General features: G+C 42.7%; 1 protein-coding gene across 8 annotated transcripts in view; it reads left to right on the top strand.

Annotated features, from left to right (window-relative positions):
- The window catches only part of RGS6 (regulator of G protein signaling 6), a 397,347-nt gene that overhangs the window by 283,392 nt on the left and 97,931 nt on the right, over nucleotides 1–16,024 (top strand). For all 8 annotated transcript variants that reach the window (XM_040975611.1, XM_040975610.1, XM_040975607.1 and 5 more), the window contains one exon: nucleotides 4,738–4,837. In XM_040975611.1, the coding sequence (XP_040831545.1) occupies nucleotides 4,738–4,837 (100 nt within the window). The remainder of the gene's footprint in view (nucleotides 1–4,737; nucleotides 4,838–16,024) is intronic.

Genomic DNA, 16,024 nt, shown 5'->3' with positions numbered 1-16,024 from the left:
AGGAATGGAAAGTTCAGAGAAGTTCAGCAACATGTATGTGCTCAACACAGCAAGTCAAAGAAGCCAACACTGGCAGGTGTCTGGGGAGCTCAGACTAGGGTCCTGCCTGCTGCCCTCCGTGGCTTTGGAATGCAAAGAGAGCTGTTCTCTGTACTCCTCTCATGGCCTGGACTGTCACCCTATTCACTGAATTCTGGCTCCCTCTTCATGATTTGTTTCATTCACACACACACACACACACACACAGAGAGAGAGAGAGAGAGAGAGAGAGAGAGAGAGAGAAAACCCACTCTGTGCTGTTGTCACTCCCATTTTCTTGCTGTCAGGAGGAGAGGTGTAACTGTGTGTTGGTTCTGAGCCCTGTGCTTTCTAGAAAACGGTGTCATCCTGCTTGGTGTAGCCCATCCAGGCAGAACCTGCAGAATCGGCCAAGTGGTTTCTCTGCTTCACTTGCCTGTCAGATAGGAGCCACCTGCTTGTTGCCTGGAGCAGTGACACTTCGGTTGAGACATGCTCCCCAGTGGTCCAGCTTCCTATGCAAGGATGTCAGGGAATTGATTTTTCTGTTCTTTAGGAATAAAAGGTGCCAGAAGTTGGCTGGAATGGAACAGTCAAACAATGTAAGTGTATTCCTTCTCTCGCTCCCCACCCCCAGGAGCTGTGCTTTACTGGTGGAAATATATTTGCAGACCCATGGAACTAAGAGAACCCTGTGCAGCAAGATGGTGGTGATTGCTGTGCAGAAATATATCCTGGGACAGCTGAGTGTCTGGTTATCTGTTCTGATTTTTCGGTGTCCTCTTCTACCCCTTTAGGACTGTAGGAAAATTTCTTTAATGAAAATGGTGTTAAGTACCCCATGTTTGAAAAGGACATTGGTGGTCACTAGTGAGGCTGGAGATGAATTTTTAGTTTCCTGATCTATAATGCAGGGATATAATGATCTCCTGCCTGTGAGAAATATTTATACAGGTAGAGCTCTTAGAACTGTGACAGGGACTGGCATTGTGCCATAGCAGGTGGCATGGTTGTAGTCCCGGCTGCTGGAAAGTGCCCTGAGGGCTACAGTAAATATGGCCTTAACCTTGGTTTGTGTCCCTAAGACTAGATACCTGCACTAGCCCAGGTATCAGCCAGACACTGAGGCATTCACTGGATTCATCCCTTAGAGAATTATCTTCCAGGATGTGCCCCTATTCCTAACTCCAACAGTCACATAACTCAGAGAAGGCTTGTAGCCAGCCTTTCCAAATATCTGGAAGTGAGCTGTAGATGTAACAAACCGAATGTGGACATGGGAATTGAAATGACTTAGGTAGGAATCCCAGTTTGGTCACTTCCTGGCTGTGTGTCCTTGGATAAAGCACTTTGTCTTTCTTGGCATCCATGTCAACATTTTTATTCAGTAACTTTAAAAATTGAGGAATATGTTAGTTAATAGGCTTAAAATAACCAAGGCAGTTTGATCATAAAATAGATGTTCTGAAAACGCTTGTATTATTTTTTATGAGCTCTTGGAATTCCACCTGTGATATCTGTTCACTCAGGAATTCTCCAGAAACCATTATAAGGAATTTCAAGAGAATTAGCAAATCATGTTGTAGTGGGAAATGCATCAGAATGAAATACAGCTGTCGAAAGCTTGACACAGCACAGCAACCTGTTGTAGTTTTTTCAGTAGTGATGGATGATATAAACTGAATATCTACATTCTTATAAAGGGTTGGATCCAAATGTGCTCCAATACTAGGAGTCATTGATTCTGATCGCCCAGCATCTGTTTTTAAAGCCTTGTTGTATCATAATCTTCCTACAAATTGTCCCATGCTGAGTGCCGTCTGATGGCAAACAGGTATCTGTTGCTGAAGAGTCTGCAGATGGGCTGAGAGATGGCTGATCTGAATATGAGTTCAGTCCCATTTGCTGAAGATGGCTCTGCTCTCCTTGGGTGGACAAGTACCTGAGCCATGTTCTTCTCATGCTTAAACAGCAGAAGGCATGAGAAGACATCAAGCATGACCATATAACTGCGTTGCAGGCATCTGCCCATGTCCATTCTGTAATGAATGTCCCTGAAGCTGAGTAAGTCCTATGGATAGTCCCCCTGTTGAAGCGTAAATGCTCAGTTTCCATGAAGCTGTCATGGGAGAGACTCTGGGATGTTCCACTGTTGTAGCAGAATCAAGAATTGGAGACCAGTAATTGATTTTGCCCCATCTCTGAGGTTGTAAACTCTTGCTGTTATATATAGCCCCCCTTTCTGGTTAGTGGAGAGGACAATTCGTTATGATCCAGTTGTAACTCCAGAAAAGTTTAGATTTCTTAATACATTATGGGATTTCCTGTTTTATGAATAAGACTTCTTAGTGGTCAATTGTATGCAAAGCAGCTAAAATTGACAGAGGAGCCCAGTGTCATGGCCTCCTCCACTTTCAAACACCAGCATCCAATGTGGGTGCCGGCTCATGTCCTGCTGCTCCAATTCCCATCTACTTCCCTGATTATGGCCTGGAAAACCAGCAACGTATGGCCCAAATTTTTAGGTCTCTACATCCAAGTGGGAGACCCAGAAAAAGTTCCTGACTTCACATCAGCTCAGCTGCAGCCCTTGCAGCCATTTGGGAAGTGAAATGAGAGGGAAGATCTGTTTCTGTCCCTCCTTCTCTCTATAAATCTGCCTTTCTAATAAAAATAAATCTTTTAAAAGTGGCACATGAGAGAAAGGAGGTGTGGGAAATTCTGTGAAATGTTTCAAATTAAGCCCAGAGCTGCAGACACTGGAGATTACTGCCATCTAGTGCTCACCCAGGGTCCATGTGAATTAAATTACTGGTTTTTCTCCAATTCTTAGTAGTTTTTCTGGTCATGACTGATTCTTCTGGTTTTATTTATTGTAAACATTTGCTTAGTTATTTGAAGGAGCTACAGAGAGAGACATACAGAGATGGTGGAAGGCAGGAGGAAGAAAGATCATGCATTAATGGACCATTCCCCAGATGGCTGCATGGCCAGGGCTGCAGCTCTGTCAGCCCGGGTCCTGGAGTCAGCATGTTGATTTCAGGCAGACAAAACACGAGAAATATGCATGGTTGTGTTCAGTCAACAGCATTTTGGGGAATTACCCCTACACGACTTAGTTCACTCTACCTTCATTGATATACCTCACTAAATTTTAGTTTGATCATCTGAAAAAATTGAATAATGGGCTTGAATTATTGAAGTCATTCTGTGAGTTAGACATAATAAAATGTGTAGGCACTATATGCACATGGTAAGGCCTTTTTTTTTTGGCTGTGACAATTATGATGATGAGGTTGTTCTCTGTCCTAACTTTATTTCTAACATGTAATCCATTTTTTTTTTCTGAACAAATTATACATAGTGTGTCCTTGAGCAAATCGCTTTGCCTCACACTGCCGTGGTAGTATTTTAAGCTAGATGAGCCACAGCTTTCATTTCTAGTCCATTAAGGACTCTAGTGTGGGGAAATTCAGAGTCCATTCTAGGGTTTCAAACATATTTCCTTTACTTAGGGTTAGAAACTTGTGATCATGGTGAGTATTCCCCACTGATCCAATTGCTTCTCCCTCCTCAAGGTGAAAGATCTCTATCCTTGTTACAGATTTATCTGCATCTAGTTCTGAAGATTTTGTCCTTCAAATATTTAGTCACGAATTGATTTCCCAGCTCGGGCAGCTTCATACTTCTTAGTTCTTCCCTCACTCCTTGTTCTGCTTTACCAGTAAACTGTCACCTGGCTCCAAGCACAGCCTGCATCACCCTGTGGTCTTTCTCTAACAGTGTGGTCTTCCTTCAGGAGGAGAAAACGTTGTTTTTGGCAGCCTCGGGCATGACTTACAACAGTTGACACACACAATCACTGGGATCCATTTCGAACTTGCTTAGATGAGGATTCTTACTTTTTTTTTAATTTGGTCTTTTCTTCTTTGATATAGGTCTCCTGTATCCTTTTCTAGTCCCAAAGGCAACCCTTACTTTACTCCCAATGGCTGTAGGTTAGTACAGGTTAATACCCTCCCTTGAGTGACAGGAGAATTGATATTTTGGAGGAATTAGATATAGCAATGATGTCACTTATATGTAAACCTAATTTTTGAAAAGGAAAGGGTTTAATCTCATGCTTTGAATTATATGTTGGGTCCTCTACAGAACCTCCATGTTTTTTTCTCGCCTTCCCTTGTTGAACTGATGGTTTGTTCTTATAGAAAATGCTTTGTGTTCTTTTGTCACCTCTGATCCTAACAACCAGTGCTGGGGTGCTGGTCCATAGGAGATAACCTGTGTTGATTGACTAAGTGAGGAATTTTCTTGACATATTTTCAAGTTTTTATTTTATTTGAAAGAAACAGAGATATTGTGTCAGCTGAGTTGTTCTGCAAATACTTGCAGCAGTCAGAGGTAGGCCAGGCTGAGACTGGGAGCCTGGTACTGTGTTCAGATCTCCCACATTGGGACCCAAGTACTTGAGACATAACCCACTACCCCCTCCAGGAGTTCATGCACATTGATGAGAAGCTCGAGTCAGAAGCAGAGTCAAAGTATGAAATTGGGCTCTCCAGAAGGGTGCGGGACTCCTAAGCAAAATCCTCATCTCTGCCCCCCTTTCTTGATAATTAGTGCTGGCATCCATGTTTAGACATTTAGGCTGTTTACACATGTACTGTTTACTGTTATTTTGTGCAGGGAAAGTAATAATACTCCTTCAATCTCTTTCAGATTGAAGATATCATTACAAAGATGCAAGATGACAAGACTGGGGGAGTGCCCATCAGAACTGTCAAGAGCTTTCTCTCCAAGATCCCCAGTGTTGTTACAGGTAACACACTCCTTACAAGGTGTTTATGAAAATTGGAACCTGCTATGGAAGAATTGTGAAGTCTGGTTTGTGACCTAGGGGGTGTCTGGGAATCTCTGACTAGCACAATGAAATGGTATGACTGGCATTTAATTCAGTGGTTGAGTTGCTACTTGGGATGTGTATTTTCCATATTGGAGCACCTGACTTTGAATCATGACTCTGTTCCCAATTCTAGCTTCCTGCTAATGTACATCCCGGAGGACAGCAAGTAGTGGCTCAAGTAGTTGGTGTCTGCCATCCACATAGGGGGCCTTTGTTGAGCTCCACACTCATTATTTTGTTCTGGCCCTACTCTAACTATTGTGGGTATTCAGCAGTGAATTAGCAGCTGGAAGATACCTATCTCTTTTAAATAAATTTAACTGTATTTCAAATTGATTTCTTGGGAGGGGCACAGAGAAAGAGAGAGAATTCCCATTTACTAGTTCATGCCTTAAATACTCACATTACTTGATGTGTGTCTTTCATGTGGGTGCTCAATTGCATAAGCACTCATTACCACCTTGCAGGATACATATTGACAGGCAGCTGGAGTCAGGAGCCAGAGAGGGGAATTGAACCAGATACTCCATGTGCAGCAAGGGCTGCTGAATTGCTATGCTAAATTCTTAACCCTCTATCGTGTTTCGTACCTTGAGTCCCATCCTGGTCTTGTTCTCTAGGAAGAAGGTATGCTTTGCTAATCATTAAGCATGGCTTCACCATTTCCAGTCCTTTAAATATGTTGACATGGAAAGCTTCAGGGATAAACAAACCCATTAATAAACAAGCCCATTTGCAGTTGGGTCTAAGGAATCATACTCGAGCCCAGAAAGAGTAAAGAAATTAATTTAAACAAGTTTTAAGGAATGTTCTTAACAAGTCTTTGGCTCAAATTCTGAAAAGCACTTGTGGGTTTTTAAACTCACTTTGCTTGAGTTCCTGCAAAGAGGGGTTCAAAAATATTTTTCTCCTTTTCTTGATGTATGTTTTATGTTTGAATGTATTTCTTTTAAAAAAATCTTTGTGGAATACATTTTTAAAGTGTGGGTCAGGCCAATGTTATGGCACAGTTATTTTTGTTCTTCACCTGGGTAAATAGATAAATAAACTCTGATCTATCCAAACTCAACAGCTAAAACAGGTGAATTCTTGATACATGTAGCAGCTCAATGAGTGTCAAAATCATTTTTTTCTGAATGAAAGAAGCCAGTCTCAAGAGGATAAATACTGTATCCTTCTATTGACATGCCATTCCAAAGTGAGAGTGATGGAGAGAGGATGGGTGATTACCAGGGACTGAGAGTTGAAGGAAGTATATGACTAAGGGAATAGCATAAGGGAATTGTATAAGGCAAAAGGGCTTTGTTGTATCCTAATCATGATGGTGGTAATATGACTCTGTCAATACTTGGGTTAAGCTTCATAGAACAATGAGTAAGTGTGTGAGACACAGAGAATGATTGTATTAATATACTACAACTAAAAAAGCAAATAGAGTCATCATTATCCCAACTTACTGAATTGCCAACTATTTCATCTCACATTACAAATGCTTCTCACATTTGTTGGAGCTAGAAGTCCAACACCAGGATGCTCTCATTCTTGGGTTCTGGTGAGGTGTTTTTTGCAAGTGACAGACAGCTTGCTTTTCTTTGTATTCTCACCAAGCAGATGGAAACTAGGTGATTTTCTTACCTTTTATAAAAAGGCACTAATTTCATTCATGAGAGCTTGGGTCTCCTAAGTGACTTCTAAAGCCCCTACCTCCAAGTGTTGTCAGGTTGGGATCAGATTCCCCTGTGGGAGATTTGTGAAAAACAGTATAACAGGACAAAATATTTGGGTAATGAAGAATGCTTGTACTGGTTGTTCTCTAATTTTAAGTTCTGTTTAATTGAACTAGCCTATGTATTGTTGGATTTTATTTGACAATATGTTGTTTTGGGGGATTTGAATCTATTTTCATGGAGAGATTTGGTTGGTGGTTTTTCTTCCCATCATTAGTGGTTTGGGGATCAAACTTGTGCCAGCCTCATAGGATGTACCATGCAGTACCCCACTTCAATATTGCACTTTTTGAAAAATAACTTTTATCATTTGACTGTTTACTGATTGTTTGCTCTTGTCTAAGCACTGATAGGCACTTGAGATTTAGAAGTAAATAAAAATGTCTTTTCTCATGGAATTTATATAAAATATAACGTTTCTATAAAAAAAGATAATGAGTAAGGAAGTTTCTCAGAATTTGGCATAGGGATAAGGACAGAGGAGACAACACACGAGTCAGGCAATGTTGGACTGCTGCAGATCTGGAATTGGTGCTCAAAAAAGTCAACTCTGAATGGGTGATATGTTAGTGAAGATAGAAAGGAAATGAGGCTTGGGTCATGAAAATTGAGAGGAAGAGTATTCCAGAGAGCTAGTGTGAAATCCTCAGTGCAGGAGCGGCCCTGGTTATGGAGGGACCATGAAGAGGGAGCTGGAGCAACTGCACAGGGTAAGGAGAGAGATAGGAAGAGTCAAGTCAAAATGATAATGGTCATGTGAATTCCTGATTAGGCCATGTGCGTGGCATCACACACTCAATCATCTTTCAAAATTATCACATTACTGTGTTCAGAAAACTCTGGTAAAGGAGTGAAGACTGGGGACTCCAATGCCAGACAAGAGGACGTTGTAAAATGATGCCTCACTCTCAACTGTCAGCATTGGAGCTCTATGAAGTGTCAGGTTTGAAGGTCAAACACAGCAATGGGGGATGGGCGAGATGTAGATTCCAATGGTTTGGAGTAATTAGTATAGTTAATGCTTGAAAGAAATCTGTCAAAAAGAGGACCTGTGGAAGTATCTAGAAGGGTTCCTTAGGTTAAAGCACAAGGTTTTTAAATAGTACGAAAGCAACAATATGTATGACAGGAATGACTCAATGCAAGGGTCTTTCAAAAAACTATGGAAAACAGATTTAAAAGGTAAGGTTATTTTACAGAAACAACATTTTGGAATTCATGCATATGTACATTCTTCAAACAAGTTCCTGAAAAAATGCATTTTGTGAGGAAAAAACTATGTGCAGATCACAATTGCTTTCGCACCCAAATGAGCTCATGTTTCCCAATTTCCAACAAACTTCCTGAAGTGCCATTGTAGAGGGGGAAAAGTGGTTAATGAAGGGAGGAGACATTAAAGAAACGATGTCAGTTAGTATCTAAAAAGAGGATTGAATCTGCTTTGTGGACAGGCAAGTAGCTATAGCTAGAAATATTTCCCGTTCATTCGTGTGGAAAGGGGAGCCCTAACTGATGCCCAGGATTAAGAAGCAGCAAGAAGGTGTGATGGGAGGTGATGAAGCTTGTGGGGTTCTTTTCTAATTGCCACTTTTTTCCTAAAGTGGGAAACAAAAGAGATAAAGATATTGAAGATTGGGAAGAGGTTAAAAACTGCTCAATAGCTCACCAGGGAGTAAAGAGATTGATTGGACAAAGAAAATTGAGTTTTGATTGCTAGGCAGTATTAAGGGACCTCTTAGGATTATTAATATTTATGAATTTAAAAAGAGATCATTCTTTCTCCAGCCACATTTAGCTCTGTGGATTTGGGCATATATCAGGCAGAAAGTTGGACGTAATTAATGCTTTAGCAAGTATGAAGACTATGATGAATCGAGAGAGGCAAGAGAGCCACTAAGATGATTGACCATTACATTTTAAATGAGTAAGGAGGAAAGTGAGAACACCGGGCAGATAATGAGTAGTAACAGTGCTGATTACCATGAGGTGGAAGTCAAATGGCAAAGAATTTTAGAGTTGAAGGTTAAACTGAAAACATTGGAGGTATAGAAGGTACTGGTTGGATGGCTGAGTGTTTATTAAGCCTCTGGATAGATTGCGTGGGCAAGACTTGAGGTATAGTCTGAAAATAAGGGATTGAGATTGGATTAGCCATCTGAAATGAGGAATCAGGAATGGACAGACTGTGATATTAGAAGACTGAGTTGTATAGTAATGGAAACAATTGGTGTTGGAGAGATGTTTGATTTTGATTTAACATATTTGTGGAATTAAAAGCAGAAGCCTAAGGATACGTGAAATGACTGGCAACACTGGCCACGGGTGGTTTAATCTGGCAGAGTAGGAGTCAAAGCCTCCAGGCTGTTTTTAGAGTAGAGGGAGGGAATGAAGATAATCTGGAAAAACCATGAGAAGGAACTAGGTCCCCCTAGGTCACCTTCACGAGGAAGTGAGGCAGGGATGACAACTGAAGTCATCTGATTCCTGATTCTAGTTGCACACGAGACCTGAATAAGATCCTGCCTCGCAGCCTCGGTGTGGGCCGAGTCCAGGCTGCTGTGGGCCTGGAGAGAAGTGAACCAGCACATGGGAGCTCTTTGTCTCTGCCTCACAAATAAAGTTTTAAAATAAAGTGTAAGATGCAGAGTCATGAAATGCCCACCTCCTCCTGCTCCAGGAAGCTGCCATAAAAACCAAAGGCAACAGTGACATTCATGTGCAGGGAGTCACCCTGGGAAAAAACTAGCCTGCCTGAAAGCTCATCGCTCTCCTCCCCGGTGACGCCATTGAGTGGAAGATCTCACTGACGTACACAACCCATCACCAAGGCAACAAAAAGAAGAGATCTACAGCAAATAAATAAACTAACAGAAATAGGCAATTGTATACTTATCTAGTTCAGATGAGTCTGGGAGAGTTGGTCCCAGTTTCTAGGAGAGAAACTGTAAAGGTTTCAAAACATAATGAGAAGATTCCAGAACAAGAATGCATTTGCCAAAAAAAAAAAAAAGCAAAAATGCAAATACTGTCTAAGGGAAACATATGTAGATCTGTCAAATATAGATTTCAAAAAAGAATTTGTGAGGAATGAAAGTAGGAATGAGAGGCAAAGTATAATTTTAAGCAGAGCAGAAGTTTTCTAGAACTTACAGGTGACGCTGAAGATTCCAAGCAGAATCTTCCACACGACTCCATTTTAAACAGACATTTTGGTGCATTTGTTCACAACATTCTCTACATGTTGGTGCCTGTTAGCTGGAGTCAGAAAAAACAAGAGGAGGTTGTGTCATGACCTTCCATCTTACAGTCTATTCTAGAATTTTGAGTAGAGGAGACAGAAGAACAGAAAGCTCTCATCTGCTGGTATACTCCCTTAATGCCTACAACAGCCCTGGCTGGACCAGGCTGATGCTGGGAGACAGGATCTCCATCGAGCAGGAATCTGGAGTCAGGCTCTGAACCGAGGCACTATAATTAGGATGCTGTTGTTAATGGCTGGACTAAATGCCTATCCTTCTTTCCATCTTACAGTGCCTCTTAATTTTATCATGCCTCTTAATTTTATTAGGACCCATACAGCACCTAGACTCAACAGTCTATTTGGATCACCTGTCCTGAAAATAAAACTCCCTTTCCTATCACGTTATATTCTCTTCTTTGTCTTTCTGATCTTCAAATGTCTGCTGTGCTGTCATTGGTTTGACCTTTATATCTAAATAAATACATTTAGTGAAAATAAGTAAATATCAAATTGATCTCACCAGAATTGAGTAAAGGAGGTGCATTGTGCAAGGGCTGGAGCAAGTTATGAGTTTGAGACCAAACACGAGACTTTTGTGGGGAGAAGATGACCAGGAATCTGTGCCCAAGGAGCTCACTCTGTAGAGGCTCAGGGTGTCAGAGCGGGCTGCTCACCTTGTGGTCACCTGCTACCCTCTTTCCAGCACAGCCCAGCAGCCTCCTCAGGCCTTCCTTTTTCAATTCTGAGTAGGTAACAAAGGTGATTGTTGGAACCAAGAGAGTGAAGTTTTCCTATTTCCAGCTTCAAGCATGGCAGCCCTATCCCCACAGCACCTGCCCTTGTGCTGCGGACACATCCCTGTAACAATGTCTGCCAACCCCAGGAAAGCAGCCAGATTGCATGGCCTCACCCAGCTGTCATAGACAGTCATTCCAGGATAATTTGCTGTCACCTAACATCATAAAGACTCTTCCAGGAACTTGGAAGATTGATTTCTTCCAGGTCATCCTGAAAACCACAGATTTCTAACTTGTAAGAGCCACAAGAAAAATATAATCTGACTCGTTCTAGCAGCAGGGAAAATTGAGTCTCAGAGACATGATATAATGTGCTCAAAAATCACAAAGCTTATTATGGACAGAACCATGGAGAGGCTGGGATTTGGTCATTGTGAGCCTTTTTCATGACCTCATGTAGAACATTATAGACCCTTGAATTGCATTGATTCCATAAAGAAGCCTGACTCATAGCCCCAGCACATGAGAACTGCCTGGGTAGTTGGTTGAACATCAGGACCCAAGATGTCCCCAGGGGGCTGGCAGCAGGAGCCTGAACTTGTAGCTGCTGTCCCAGATTTCCTGTTTGTCTGAATTTGGGAGAGGGAGACCCAGACGGAGTTTCTGGATTCTGGCTTTGATTTGGCCCAGTCTTCAATGTTGCAGACATTTGAGGGGTAAACCAGCATGTGAAAGATCTGTCTGTCCTCCCCTGTCTCTCCCTACTCTTTGTCTTCCCCTACATCTCTTCCTTTCGCTCCCTCTTCCTCTTCCTGTCCGTTGTTTCTCCCCCCTCCTTCTCTCCCTTCCCCCTCTCTCGTTTACCCTTCTCCTGCTCTCCCCTCCTCCTCTCCTCTTCCTTCTCCTTCTCCATCTCCCTTTCTCCTCCTGTTTCTGAAATATATTTTAAAAGTCAGGAAGGGGACTGTCTACAGAGGCTTTCAAAATACCGTAACACTAAATAGAAGTTGAGCTGCTCTGTTTGTCGTCATGCAGTTCTAAGCCTGTTGGTTATGAAAATATTCCTCCCCTCCAAAATGTGTAGTTGATCAGATTTTAAATTATTGCAGGTGGTATCAAGTATATAATACGCATATAATATACAAAATCTTTTAATTCCATTTCCATGGGTTCTTTTCAACTCCCCTTATATATTTCAAAGGCCAAGCTAATCCACACACTGCAGTAACTGTTGATGAGATCTCAAAACTGTTGCTTTCCATAGTTTGTGCCTTGATACTCGTCTCTGTCCCCTTCTCCATGGATTCTAGGGGTAGCGCAGTCCTTATACCTAGCTGCACAAGAAGTGTGACTTTGTTCTTTGCAATTTACCCCTATTTCTGTTAATCCATTTTCTCAGAGTTGCCTCTGTCTGTCGTGCCAGGATGTCCATGATCTCAGGCAGGGAAGGTGCACAGCTCTTCAGCACCTCGGCCAGAGCATCTGGTCCTCTTGCCCAGGTTTCCTTTAGACAGGTAGGACCTTGGCCGCTACATGTCTCACTGCTGCCCCTGTTGACTCTGACTCTAAAGCCTCTTACATTCTGATGCCAGAACTGTACTTTCTGGGTTTGAATTCAGACTCTCCTGTGGCTGGCTGTCCTGGATACTTCATTCATTTCATTTTACTTTGTGATTAATATGTGCGATCATTTGTTTGGAGCTATTAATGCAGTTATTGGGAGAGTAAATGAGTGGACATGTAAAAACATTGAAAGTAACATCTTCCCCATAGTAAGAAGATTTCCAGGGCTAGTACTGGCAATGCTGTTAGGATTCTCTCCTGGGCCTCACTGGGGCTTGGTGTTAGAAATACTTAACCTAATCAACTTACTTGCCTCAGCAGTGAGACACTGTGCTAGGTGACTCAGATCCATTTGTTAGGTCATTGTTTCCTCTTCTATATCATGATATATATATATATAACACAGATGGCAGGCTGGGGTCTAGAGGTGTAGGGCCTTGCTGGCTCCCTGCACTTCCCTTAAGGAGTAGGATTGGGGGGATCACCATCTTAGACTTCCAGATCTTGGCTCTGTCCACTGGACTCATTAGAGCTGCCTGCTGCCCACCTGCAGCTTCCTTCCCTTCTTGCTTTTGCCCCATTCCTCACTGGACTGCTGTGCCCTACAGCCTTCAGGACATGAATGAACTTTGAAGACTGCAGTGCCATGGTCAGGCTGCTGGGTTTTCCACTGGGTCCTTCCTCAGAGGCTGCCAGTGCACAGTACCCTGGCTGTCTCCCTTATGAGTGACCGGATGTGATGAGAGAATTCATGTAAGTTAATTTATCCAAATGGTCCCCAATGACACCAGAGAAACTTTTTATAAAGCCCTCTTCAGCACCCCAGAGCCAGGTTCTGGTGTCCATTGCCAGATCCCGGAGCCTATCTCATGGGCCAGGCAATACTTGGAAGTGAATACCCATGTGTGGCAACATCCTGAAGTGATGTCAGTGTTCACTTCCCAAAGGCCACCAATAATTTTCATTGTTTTGCTCATTTAGATACATTGTTGTTCAAGATTAAGAGAGCATCCACAATGACACTGTCTGGATAAGCTGAATACCTTGTAAAAATTTATGAGATTCAAGTCTATCCCATGTGCATAAAATTCTTGGAGTCATGTTAATTAATGAGTTCATTGAATTAATGTGCATCAATTCCTCCACTTCAGTTGCATATACTAAAAGTAGCAATTAAAGTCAAGCTAGCACTTGAAGCTAGGGTCCAAGGAAAGCGCCCACGAGTGGACAGACTTGTGTTAAAGATTTGAGAGCAGATAGTGGATGGAAGCAGTGAAACGTAGGAAAGCTGGGCATGGGGAGCCCTTGAAGAGATGGATCTGTATAGCAGGTGAATAACAAATAAAATGGAAGAATAGAAAGAGCCACAAGTCATACTTGAAAGTAAAGTCTTCCACGTCTTCTAGAGCACTTGATGTTGGAGCTGCGAGTTTACAGGGCAAGCTTTCAGCTTGGGAGACCAAGGACAAACAGTGACTCAAACACAGAAACTGAGACCCGCGGAGGCTAAGTGAATCCCATGTTAGTCCATGCTGCCTCCTGTGATAGTGTAGTCATCTACAGGAGATGCTGGCTTTCATCATCACAGTGGTAAACACACACCTGGCTCAGGAATCATAAGAGTTTCAAGAAAAACCGAGACGGGGCTAGTCCATCCTGGCTGCTGCCCCATCTATGGAGGCATGCCATGGGCAAGTCATAACATGAGCGAACGGCAGCAAGACTGCTGCTCCCCATCCACCCTGCAAGTCTCAGAACCATCCCTTGTGGCTCACCTGTGAAACGTTCGGGAGAGAGGAGCCAGCCTCCTGGATGCTTTACTGGGCACCTGGTTAGCCTTTGCAAGAGCCTGATGGAGGATGGGTATGCCAGGCCTCCTGTGATCCTCCTAGTAATCCCCGCCCCTGCATCTTCTGGCCCAGGTGTGCACCTGCTAAGGATGTAGCCTCCAGTCTGCACAGCAGCTGCACCAAGTGGAAGTTGAGAACTCCCAAATGAGCCGCTGAAGTTTGGGAAGCAACAGTTAACATGACAAGTTCATTTGGCAGTGCTGCAAGCCTGCCCCACCGTACTTACAGCAAGTGGAGGCAAAAGAAGCTGTGTTAATAGGCCAAATAAGAATTGATGGACTACAGAGATAAGACTGCACACAGCATGGGGATGCTGATAAAGCCTTGTCTGATACTATTTTCTCTCCAGTTCACCTGCTGAGATGGAGCAGGTGTTTGTTTTTTTTTTCTGTCTTGTCCTCCCTGAGATTTTCCAAGTTCCTCCTCCTGAAGATCTATCACATATTGGTTCCTGCTTTTCTCTGACTGTTGGGAAACCAAGGACTAGCAGCAAATGCTCTGTGATGCAAAGTGGGGGTTGAGAATCAATGCATGTGGTGATCAGGTAGCTGAATGGAGCTCACCCTGGTCTGTCAGTCACATGCAGAAATACACAGGCTTGCCAATGTCCATACCTACCCCCCCCTCCATCTCTGGAGAGCTTGGTGTAGAACCACGTGTCAGTCATTGGCAAAGCTCCCCTGGTGAGAGTTGAGAACCCTCTTCTTTTCAGATGAGGAAACTAAGACCCAGAGAAGTGTGCTGAACACCTGTGTCTTCACAATGGAACCCAGGGCTCTCCCGACTAGTGCAATGAATGTGTAGTATCTGGAAATTCACATGATAATCAAGACAGGTGATGCAGCTGATGCCTAGCCATTCGCTCACACTTGCAAAGTCACAGGCAAATGCATGGCCATGCAGGCTAATAACTGGCAGTCTGGTTTTTTTAATGTACCTTGCCCAGAGTGTGAGAAAGAGGAAGGAAGATTGATGAGCCCAGTAAAAGCGTTGTTCAGTGGGAATGCGCTCTGGAATGATTCTACAAATTACAGGAGAGCCTTAATAGGCAATAATTAAGTCTCCTAAAACTGGAGCCATCTTAAGTAGTGTCTGGTCACATGAATAGTCTAAAATAGACCTGAACCAGGAGCCTGAACAGGATATTTTAAAGACTAAGAGGAGAAAGAACAATGGTGAATTGGATTAAGGGAACTTTGGTCATTAAGTGAGCAACATTTAACCTGTGGTCTAGCCTCCTAACATTCATTATTTCCTTTTTTAAAAAAGAGCCAGATCAAATTCTTGGACAGTGTTAGTTTGTAGCAATAACATTACATCATAGAAGAATCTAACTCCAATGTCACTTAATTTTTTAAAACATTTAAAGAACAAGATGGGGTGTAGTTTCTGTAAATACCATTCATGTTTATTTTGAAGAGTGCAGAAGCTTCAAACACATGCAAAAAACAATGGAAAATCATCTCGCAAATCTCAACATCCAAAAACAGCACTCTCAGGCATTAAACACACATCATTCTTTAAAGGGATTTATATATTTTGATTTGAAAGGCAAATTTTACAGAGAAGGAAAAATAGAGAAGGTCTTCCATCTGCTAGTTCACTCCTGGATTGCTGCCATGGCCAGAGCTGAGCTGCTTCAAAGCCAGGATCCAGGAGTCTTTGCTGGGTCTTCCACATGAGTGCAGAGTCCCAGTACTTAGGCTATCCTCTGCTGCTTTCCCAGCCATACACAAAGCATCTGGCTGTTCTTAGAAGTGGAGCAGCCAGGACGTGAAAGAGTGTCCCTATAGGATGCCAGTGCCACAGAGCAGAGGATTGGTGCTGGCCCCATTCAAACTTTTTAAAATCTATTTGTTTGAAAGGCAGTGACAGAGAGAGGGACACACAGCAAGAGAGAAAGCTTCCATCTGCTGTTCAACTTTCCAATTGGCTGCAAATATCCAGGGCTGGGACAGGCTGAAGCCAGGAGCTAGCAACTTCAT

The sequence above is a fragment of the Ochotona curzoniae genome, unplaced genomic scaffold (genome assembly GCF_017591425.1).
Source record: "Ochotona curzoniae isolate NIBS_2020 unplaced genomic scaffold, NIBS_Ocur_1.0 contig_2688, whole genome shotgun sequence".
Lineage (NCBI taxonomy): Eukaryota > Metazoa > Chordata > Mammalia > Lagomorpha > Ochotonidae > Ochotona > Ochotona curzoniae.
Note: the sequence above shows the minus strand (reverse complement) of the source record. Positions and strands in the feature narration are given on the sequence as shown.